The 10,993-nt window shown below is 37.9% G+C and overlaps 2 protein-coding genes across 2 annotated transcripts in view; one reads left to right on the top strand and one right to left on the bottom strand.

Moving 5' to 3' along the window:
* Positions 1-367: 367 nt before the first annotated feature.
* On the top strand, positions 368-6,440 carry lsm4 (LSM4 homolog, U6 small nuclear RNA and mRNA degradation associated). Its single transcript, XM_079245283.1, has 5 exons — positions 368-453; positions 2,574-2,615; positions 2,851-2,949; positions 4,970-5,153; positions 5,432-6,440. The coding sequence occupies exons 1-5, from the start codon at positions 451-453 to the stop codon at positions 5,533-5,535; spliced, it is 432 nt and encodes a 143-aa protein (XP_079101409.1). The 5' UTR covers positions 368-450; the 3' UTR covers positions 5,536-6,440.
* A 1,897-nt stretch (positions 6,441-8,337) lies between these two features.
* LOC306759534 (E3 ubiquitin-protein ligase rnf213-alpha-like) overlaps positions 8,338-10,993 on the bottom strand; it is a gene marked incomplete at both ends in the record, with an annotated part of 35,870 nt that continues 33,214 nt past the window's right edge. Inside the window, 4 exon segments of the mRNA XM_079245202.1 lie at positions 8,338-8,494; positions 8,747-8,925; positions 9,460-9,549; positions 9,687-9,884. Coding sequence (XP_079101328.1) covers positions 8,338-8,494; positions 8,747-8,925; positions 9,460-9,549; positions 9,687-9,884 — 624 coding nt within the window.

The raw sequence follows: 10,993 nt of genomic DNA, 5'->3' as shown, positions 1-10,993 counted from the left end.
AACCCCTTCTTTAAGTTTTGTTTTCATAGTTTTATCTACCATTTTGTCCTTTCTACACCTATATTCTGCCACTCAAATATGGCCATCATTATTTCCATAAAAAGAAATAAATTACATCTAGCAATAAAGTTTGCACGACTTAATACCTCTAGAGAAGACATAAATCACTTATGCAAATCATACAACTAAAGCTAATATTTCAAGGGTTTCAAGACTACACAGAACCATAGACTGTATATGAATATATATTTATTTATAATATTTATATCCAGTCTATGGACAGAACGGACAGTGTGTGTTTGTAACTGTACATTTTCGACGGAAGGGGGCAGCATCCTATAATACAGGCACTCTTCGTCCTAAATCGTAGAAGAAGAGTAAAGAGTTGGGGGGGAAATCGTGCTAGTTAGCGTAAGCCTCACGAAAGGAGAAACTAAAACTAAACTTAAAATGGTAAGTATTATCATGTAGCAAGTTTACGTTGTTTATTACTTTATTACTTAAAAAGGCACATTTACGATTTGCTTTCAAAACTGCGTTAGTAAGTGTGGCGTTGTGGATCAGGCAGCTAGATAGCTAACAAATGTTAGCAGCTTAAGCTAAACATAATTTAGAAAAACTAGAAGCAATGTTTTTATTTAGACTGCAGACGTAACTCGAAATAGAAATGTTGACTACCATTGTGAAGACAATATTGACCTAATACAATCCCAAGTTTTTGTAATTTGTAGTAAGACATTGAATAATTAAAGTAGCGCCTTATTTCAGACACAGGTGAGTTATCTGGTTAGTTGTCTCGTCTTCGTGCCGCTTATCCGGGGTCGGGTCGCGGGCGCAGCAGCCTAAGCAGGGAAGCCCAGACTTCCCTCTCCCCAGCCACATTTGCCAATTCTGCGGGAGGGATCCCGAGGCGTTTCCAGGCCAGCCGAGAGATATAATCCCTCCAGCGTGTCCTGGGTCTTCACCGGGGTCTCTTCCCAGAGGGACGCGCCTGGAACACCTCACCAGGGAGGCGTCCAGGAGGCATCCTAACCAGATGCCCGAGCCACCTCAACTGGTTCCTCTCGATGTGGAGGAGCAGTGGCTCTACTCTGAGCCCCTCCCGGATGACCGAGCTCCTCACCCTATCTCTAAGGGAGAGCCCGGCCACCCTGACTCATTTCAGCCGCCTGTATACGAGATCTTGTTCTTTCGGTTACGACCCACAGCCCATGACCATAGGTGAGGGTAGGAACGTAGATCGACTGGTAAATCGAGAGCTTTGCCTTCTGGCTCAGCTCCTTCTTCACCACGACAGACCGGCGCAGAGTCCGCATTACTGCAGACGCCGCACCGATCCGTCTGTCGATCTCACGCTCCATCCTTCCCTCACTCGTGAACAAGAGCCCGAGATTTTTAAACTCCTCCTCTTGAGGCAGGACCTGACTCCCGACCCGGAGAGGGCAAACCACCCTATTCCGGCTTAGGACCATGGTCTCAGATTTGGAGGTGCTGATTCCCATCCCGGCCGCTTCACACTCGGCCGCGAATCGCTCAAGTGAGAGCTGGAGATCACGACCAGATGAAGCCAACAGGACCATGTCATGTGCAAAAAGCAGGGACCCAATCCTGAGGCCACCGAGCCGGATCCCCTCAACTCCTCGGCTGCATCTAGAAATTCTGTCCATATAAGTTATGAACAGAATCGGTGATAAAGGGCAGCCTTGGCGGAGTCCAATCCTCACCGGAAACGAATCCGACTTACTACCGGCAATGCAGACCAAGCTCTGACACCTGTCGTAAAGGGACCGGACAGCTCGCACAAGGGGGTCCGGTACCCCATACTCCCAGAGTACCCCCCACAGGAGCCCCCGGGGGACACAGTCGAACTCCTTCTCCAGGTCCACAAAGCACATGTAGACGGGTTGGGCAAACTCCCATGCCCCTTCCAGGACCCCAAAGAGGGTATAGAGCTGGTCCACTGTTCCGCAGCCAGGACGAAAACCGCACTGCTCCTCCTCAATCCGAGATTCAACTATCCGGTGGACCCTCCTCTCCAGAACCCCTGAATAGACCTTACCAGGGAGGCTGAGGAGTGTGATTCCCCTGTAATTGGAACACACCCTCCGGTCCCCCTTTTTAAAAAGGGGGACCACCACCCCAGTCTGCCAATCCAGCGGCACTGCCCCCGATGTCCACGCGATGCTGCAGAGGCGTGTCAGCCAGGACAGCCCCACAGCATCCAGAGCCTTAAGGAACTCCGGGCGGATTTCGTCCACCCCCGGGGCCTTGCCGCCAAGGAGCTTTTTGACCACCTCAGTGACTTCAGCCCCAATTATCTGGCCCCAGTTATGGTTAGTTATCTGTGTCTGAAATTTACAAGATGAATTATTCATATGAAATGTGTCTGAAATAGGATATTTGTGTATATATATATAAATATAAAAAAAATTTTAAATTTTTTTTTTTTTTTTTTGTAACAGGTAACTTACAATACTTCTATTCTGCTTTGCAAACCAAATCCAACTGTTGGCTTTTATTTAGGTGAAAGTGTAGATTGCATTTTCTTATGTGTATTCTGTGTTATTTTTCAGCTTCCCCTATCTCTGCTAAAAACTGCCCAGAACCATCCTATGGTGAGAAATCACTCTTAGTTTACACATTTTTTTTTTTTTTTTAAAATACAAATGTGCACTTTCAAGCGAGAGGATGTGTTATAACAACTGTGTCCTTCAGAAGATGAGGAGAAAGTGTACTTGCATTATTTCTTTTTACTCACCTCTGAACTTTCCAATCACATTGACTTTTTCTGTTGCTGGTTATTGCACATCAAAAGTTTTTACTTGTTTCCGTTATCTTTTCTCTGTTTAGCTGGTAGAGCTAAAGAATGGCGAGACATACAACGGGCACCTGGTCAGCTGTGACAACTGGATGAACATAAACTTGAGAGAAGTCATCTGCACCTCCAGGGTAAATCATATCTGCTCTCACTGTTCTGTGAACACTGTAAACATATTTAGGGTGAAAAATACATCTATGGTTACATTTGAGGACCTTCTAAATTTTTTTTTTTTTTTTTTTTAACTCTTGTATCATTTTTCCATCTTTAATTGTCTGGGAAAAAATGTGCGTTCATTGTCCAGATTTACAAGATGCATCAGTCATATGAAAAACTTTGCATTAATTTGATAAAATCTTTATTTGGATACAGCTGTTAATGTGGCTCAGAAAAATCTAAATGGCAGTAAAATCTGAATCTATAATATTAATATTATTATTAAGCTCGAGAGATATTGAAATATAAATCTATTTTTGATTTCTTTTACGGTTTAATCTTTTGAATGCCAGTACTCATGTATAAGTATATGGTACACAAGATGGAGAATAACATGACACTACCTTAAAAATATGAACTTTATATTGTAAAGCAAAAGATGGAAAGTTCAGACTTTAAGGCTTCTGGTACCAACTGGCAAGATGCAACCTGTGGCCAAAACATTGAAGTCTGAAGTTTGCATTTCCTCTACAACAGGTTGATACTTTGTGCTTAAATACATTTTTAAAAAACAGCCCGATGTTCTGTCTGATACATCTGTGATCCTTTCACTCAGAAATAATTTGCAAGTAGTTTTTATTCATGTACGACAGTTCACATTCACATATGATTCACATATATTTTTTAGCGATTTCCATGTAATGTGTGATCAGCTACAGTAAAACATGTCCTAAACCGATTTTAGGACCGATGGTGGAAAAACATGAATCTATCCTGCACTGCTGCTAAAATTAACCACTGGCTGGGCTTGAGGTTGTTGGCCAACAGCACACACAGTGAACACTTTATATCAAATGACTGTGTAACCTAAATCGTAGTTGCATGTGTTTGTTCACACCATGGATCTTTTAGCAGATGCAGAAGAGTAACAGCCTATATCTTCTTTTCTAACCTTTTGTGATGATCATAAATGCCACGTTTGTGTAACCTGTGATGGAGCTGTAATTTGAGACTGTACATGTTGATGCCTAAATGAAACCAAATCAGCCAGTTGCCATAACAGATGAGCTATATTTTTTACGTGAATTATTACCTAGTCTCCAATGATGTGGTAAAATGTGCACATCTTTGGCCATCATCTTTAATATATAGCCAGTGTGATGACTGTCAAATGTTTGTTTGTGTGTGTGTTTTGCTTCATTGTGTGTAAAACAGACATGTTTAAACTAGATGGCGCAGGATGACAATAGATGCTCCAACTTCTTCATTTGGGAACCAACATGAAAAACTTGATGCTGTGCACATGCAGCAAACACATGGAAGAATTTCATGTAGTTCATCTGAAACTATATGAAGGGGGGGGGTTATGGTCATTTGTCAAAATTCATTATATTAGTCATGGGTCGTGTGGAAACACATTCCAACACCACTTAACCAATGGTGTATACATGTTTTTCTGGTCCAATGCTTCCATTAGGCTTTCCTGTACATTGCAGTGTGGTATGAAGAAAATACTACCGGAACTTTATTTATTTGAAAGTTCAATAGAAAGAAAGCATTTTTAACAATGAGAACATTTAGCCGTCACTCTTTAGTGCATGATGTATATATTTTACTCCTGCTTTTATTTAAGCACTTTCTTCAATCAATATGATGAGACACACATCATAAGGTTTCATATCCCACAAGTTTAACCTAAAGTCTAAGTTGTCCTCAAGAAATATCCAAATAAACTTTAAACAGACTGATACCCCTATTGTTAAACTGCAAGTTATTTTTTAATAAATGCATATTTGGGGGGGGGGGGCATACATTTTTTTTGTGAGCCATTTACTTGATTATCTCTGCAGTGATGTTTTTTTCTTCAAGCTTTTTTTTTTTTTTTTTCTTCATATGTCAGTGTTCCTGTGAGACTATCATCATGTTTATACAGACAGAGTGAGTGGTGAGGCAGATGCAATGTGTTTACACAATGGCTGTCTCTCCCCCCCACAGGATGGAGATAAGTTCTGGAGGATGCCAGAATGCTACATCCGAGGAAGTACCATCAAGTACCTGCGAATCCCAGATGAGATCATTGACATGGTGAAGGAGGAGGTGGTGTCAAAGGGCCGCGGACGTGGAGGTTCCCAGCAGAACAAACAGCAGGGAAAGGGAAGAGGAGGAGGAGCAGGCCGAGGTGAGAGGAAGCAGCTTTGTTATATCTGTATGGGGTAGTATATATAAACGTATGTTAGCTCACCTGCTTCGGATTGTTTATAAATTCCTTTCTAGAAATGCGAACTCAGAATATCTAAAAAGTTTTTTTGTTTTTTTAATAAAGTTGTCAATCACTAATGTGAGAGTTGCAATATCCCAACTACATTTAGTTTCAGATTTCTTCCTAATAATAAAGCCAGCAATAATTAGTTAGCAGGGCGAACATGAATCTCCTCTCCTTCTGCGTCTTCTCTGTAGGTCTGTTTGGTGGCCGTGGCAGAGGTTTGTCTGGTCCTGGTCGGGGCCAACAGCAGCCAGATAAGAAACCAGGAAAACCACAGGGGATGAAAAACCAGCACTGACAGCAAGCGTTACACCTTTAACCACACATCTTATTAACAGAGTGATTCCTGCAAATGAAAACTAATCTCTGCTGTGATGTTGAGGACTAATGGTTGCAGAACAACACTGGGATACACAAGAGAAGCTGTGCGTTTGTACAGAATGTTTTTTTCCCTTCTGAAGACATACATTTTACTATTTAGTTTATCTGTTATTTTATGTTTTGTTCTGGAGTTTTTTTTCTGACTTGTTTCCAGTTGTCTGTTTTTTTATATAATCAAGAACATTTTATGTGATTAAAAAGCACCAGGACTCAGCATCTGTTTTCACAAATGTTCGTACACTTATCAATCTTTTGACATTTGCTTCATTACATGAAGTTTTCATGGTGCAGAATTCGCCCAGCTCCCAAATTTTCTCTCATGATTTTTTTTTTAATGCAATTTTTTTTTCTTTACATTATCATTAAAACTTTATATCTGCACTCCTGTGTTTAACCTGATCACAGCAGGTGAACCGCTGTCTTGACAGCTGATAGGATTCAGCCTCTGAACATCTTTTGTTAAAGCATTTGTATGACCAAGCATGATGATTAGTATTTCAGAAAAAAGTCTGAGAGACTTCCATTTGTTTTATTTTTGTAACAAAGACTGTAAGTTATTTCCACAAGAACGTGAGAATAAAAGTTCTTTTGTTTAAGCTGCTGTCTGTCCAGAAACTGCCCACGTGCTTGAAGCGTCGCCTCACTTTGCTGCTCACAAGCCTTGGAAGTTAAGTTGTCATTTTAAGTTGTCTATTTAACAAACCGTCACAAAGTAGCTTGGCTAAAAGGCAAAAACTAGTCTAGTCTAGTGTAGATGGCTAATCATTTTGTCAAACATCTCGAAGTAAAGGAGAGGTCAAGTCTTTAATGGACAGAAGTTTCTTTAATGGAATATTCACAAAGGGGCTGTCAAGTTTTTTTGCTTTACTTTGCTTAAAAAATGTAAACTCACTAAAAGCTGATGGGATTTATCACACAATTTTATAACGATTGCTATTGAGACAGAATTTATTTTTGTCCCAATCGGGTATTTTATTTATCAGCCACATTTTCTATTTAAAAGCTTTGTTTGTTTTTTGTTTTTATAAAGGATTATTGAATTTTTTCCTAAATTCCTCCATATGCACATGCAATGCTTTAGGCCTACTGGAGCATGCTGTATGAAAATCCACGATGCAAAATATCAGGTTATATTTCCTTTAACATATTTTTTCCAGGTAGGAATGTGTCCTCTTTCCTTGTAATCATATACAATGATTAAATGTCCTATCAAATATGAAAAATGAATATGTATCATTTCCATTACAATAAATTTAAAAAGTCCCTTCATGTAACATTTTTAAGGAAATCAAACTTAAACAAATCCACCAGCTTTCAAAGAATTTTATTTTTAAGTGATGCGCACGTTTATGTCTGCATGTAGCCTTACAGGTGCACGCTCATGATGTAGTAAATAATAGTCAAATATAAGAAAACTTAGATTTGTCCTTAAACATAAAATACAATAAAACAAATGTTAAAATTCATCTTTCTGAATAGTTCCTGATATTCTGTTTGACAAAAAGTTGTGTTGTCAGGTTTTACTTTTCCTTCACTTTTATTTTCAGCCAGAAGGTTAATTTTTTATTCTCATAATGCATAATCATAAATAATAAAGCACAAATGTAAAAGTAAAAAGTATGTAAATGTAAAAAGTAATTTGGCTTCTAAAATGATTACCTGATAAACTAAAATCTCCACATTCATTGAGATTGTCTGGCCTAAAATTATTATAAAAAAGTATAAAGAATAATACTTAAATGATCAAAAGGAGGCTTTTATCTATAAAGCTTCTTTTTTTTTTGTTTTGTTATAATAAAAGCTTCTCTTGGCGCAGCAGCCTGACCACCATTCTGCCTGACATGATGCAACCCAAGTCAAAACAAAAAAGTATTTTGACCTGCTCCAGTAGGCCTAAAGCATTGCAATAATCACACAAATAAATGGTCTAAAGAGGGATCTGCTCTATTTTACTTTTATGTCTATTTACTTTGAATTTTTTTTTATTGTAAAGTGAGCTGGGTTATCTGAAAAATGCTCTAAATAATATATATAGACATTCTCAACATTGTAGGTCCTCAAACTAATATAATGAAAATAATATTGAAATTGATGTAAAAAAAAAACAAAAAACAAAACAACTAATTTCTAAATGTATTAAAATCTATTTAAAAGGTAATAACCGAGCAGATCACTTACACTTGATGCAATGCTAACTTTTAACTAGTCTCTCTTTTTTAGCCTCCAGAGCCCTAAGATTCTGTCTTAAACATTTGAGAAAAAAAAACTTAATAAAATCACAAAAAATAAGCAAAATGTTAAAGTAATAAGTTTGAAAATGTCTACACAGAATGAAGAAATCCATCCATTGCTCAGTGTGTCACTACAGACTGCTGGGATCATGTTTGAGCCCAAACATCTCATTCACCAAACGACTCTAGAAATCAGATTGTTGCTCTTTCAACAGACTGACATCATGTTGTAAATGATGGCTGCAAGCAACATATAATGTAATGGAGGCAATAATCATCTTAATTTAGCATTTAAAACACTTCATATTAAAATAGAGTAGAGTATTATATCCATATCCATGTTTTAACTTTAACATTTTAATAACATGATCATAAAGTTGAAATTCCTTTAAAAAGTAGATAATAAAACAAAAAAAAAAACATTTTTCTTCCTATTTTCAACATCTGATGAGAGGCTGAGCGTTAAAATCTCCAAAATAACATCCTGGTCATCCTTCCACCATTAACTCATGTTTGGCAATGATGACATATTTCCAGGTTTCCACAATCTGGGAAAGCTGCAGATTTTCAGGGAAGTGTTCTTCCATGTGAGAAGGCAGCTCCATGTCTTTACACCCCATATAAAGACTCATCCCCTCTTTTATGCTGAGAAAGAAAAGATATAAATTTTAACATGAATAATAGTTTTTTAAATTGACAAAAATTTCCATCCCTGGTTTAAATAGTTCAATTTGTTTGCCATAAACTAAAACAAATAATTAAAACTATACTGAAACTCATACAGTATTTGGGAAGGTAAACCATATTGAGAACATGAGGACATATTAAAATAATCAGCAGAACAGTTGGATCTATAATCTTTAGCACAACATTTCACAAGTAATGAATTACTTTTACCTCCAGAATGGTTTAAAGACATCTGTGGCCTGCAGGCGACCCAGACTCAACAGGAGAAACTCGTGTATCTCCAGCAGACACTGGTCCATGTTACCCCGGGACATGAAGCCTCTCAGTTGGGCCTGGTTGTCCTCTGTCAGCAGCTCCTGGTACTCCGCTGAATACCCTGAAAAAGGTTCCTTTTGAAAAAAACAAAACAAAACATGACAATACTTTATATGTACATGAGTTCATACAGTAAAATAGTAAAAAAAAAAAAAAAAAGTGTGTTGGAAGTTTAAATTAGAATAAGTAAAGATTTAAAAAAGAATTATGACTAAAGGACAGAATCACTTATTGAAAACTGAAAGTTCTATAGCAAAATAAATATAATGACATGAAAACAATGAAGTTTGTGTCTTCTGACGATTGAATTTACCAGTTATAAAATTTACCAGTTATTGAATTTACTGGTATAAATAAAGTATTTTAATTTGATTAAATTTGATTTTCTATCTTCACATTAAAAATGGTTTTAAAGATTGTTAAGCAGTTTTGTTGGTCTTAAAATCTCTTGTGTAAGATGTACAACTATGTACAATTAAATTACAAGATTATCCACAGATATTACTGAACTTAAATCTAAAACACTTTTATTTGAATAATGTAGATTTAAATGCTGTATTAATATTTAACAAGCCCAAAAAGCAACACTGAAAAAAATCACTGCATACCATTTTGAGACGCAGCATGCTTTCGGATTTGAGGGAGGACAGGAGTTGCCAGAGAGAAATGCAATGTGTGAGGGTGCATCTGCCCAAAGCCTGAAACCAAACACACAGTTAGGGAAACATCTGTTCATTAACATTTTAAGTACTAAAGAGAAAATGATCATTTACATTACTTTCTAAATGCATCCATCTATTTGTCCGTGTATCTAAATGATTTTACTCGTACTGACCTGCAGTATATGATCATCAATGTTTTGGCCCATCTTCAAAGTATCCCTGAGATAAACGCTCAGTCGCATACCGGGATCACCTCCAGTCATTGATAGGAAACCCAGGAGAAGCTCCACAATTTGGAGCCCCTCACACACGTCACTGTATGAGTCGAGCTCTCTTGATACAGCGTTCCGGGTCAGAGAGGAAAGCCCAATCTAAGAGATCAAAGAAATATCAGCCGAGCTTTGAGTTACATTGACTTACGGGAACAGCAGTGATAAATAAACAGCATTACTAACAGCTTGTCCATCATTGCATCATGCTGCCGCCAGTAAAATGCTGCCTGTTGTTATAGTTAAGATCACCGCCCCCCCCAGTTTGGGAACCACTGAGCGATGATGATGATGATGATGGGCTAAGGGAGTGTAAAAAATCATGACGAGCCAAAAATTGGCAGACTTGAAAGAATGTGTGCTACCAAACACACATGACAAAGAAACACACATAGTAAGAGTGTTTGTAATTTATTAAATAAAGTTTTCATTTCATTTATTAGTCCTATCAAATAATCTGTTTTTAATTCATCAAGAATTAAGCATTTAGTTTAAAGTAAAAAGGAACATATTTGAACATGAAAAAAAAAAAGCAATAGTTACTGTGACTGAAAAAGTGACTTTCTTAATGCTGAAACTCAGTGACTTTTTGGGAGAAGTAAAAACAAACTAACTAATTACTTCTATTAAAGTGATGTGGTCAAATTATGGTTATAATCTACAGGAAGTGAATTAAATCAAACTGCATAAAATTTCACTGTTTCCTGCTTGACATCATCATTATGAGGGTAATCCAGAGGACGTTCAGAGCTCTAACATTCATTCATTCATTTTCCGAACTGCTTATTCCAATTCAGGGTTGTGGGGAAGCTGGTACACCCTGCCTGTCGCCCAACCACACACGCACTCATTCCTAGGGGCAATTTAGAGTGACCAATTAACCTATCATGCACCTATCTTTGGATGGTGGGAGGAAGCCGGCGTACCTGGGGAGAACCCACGCATACATGGGGAGAACATGCAAACTCCACACAGAAAGGCCACTGACCAAACCAGCCAAGGATTGAACCAGCAACCTTCTTGCTATGAGGCCACAGTGCTAACCACTGCGCCACCATGCAGCCCGCTCTAACACATATTTGATTTGTTAAATTACAGAAAAGAGATAAGCTATATTGTATCCATATTTATTTATTTATTTATTTTTTTACAGAGGAGATATTACTTTTGGTTCATGGATGATAGAGTTTTGTGGGCTCATTCACACCAGG

This window comes from Telmatherina bonti (genome assembly GCF_933228915.1).
Source record: "Telmatherina bonti genome assembly, chromosome: 8".
Taxonomy (NCBI): domain Eukaryota; kingdom Metazoa; phylum Chordata; class Actinopteri; order Atheriniformes; family Telmatherinidae; genus Telmatherina; species Telmatherina bonti.
This window is presented reverse-complemented; position numbering and strand designations above follow the sequence as displayed.

Coding starts and splice junctions, on each gene's coding strand:
- lsm4 (XM_079245283.1), top strand. Junction 2,950..4,969: donor AAGTCATCTGCACCTCCAGG/GTAAATCATATC, acceptor TCCCCCCCACAG/GATGGAGATAAGTTCTGGAG. Junction 5,154..5,431: donor AGGAGGAGGAGCAGGCCGAG/GTGAGAGGAAGC, acceptor TCTTCTCTGTAG/GTCTGTTTGGTGGCCGTGGC.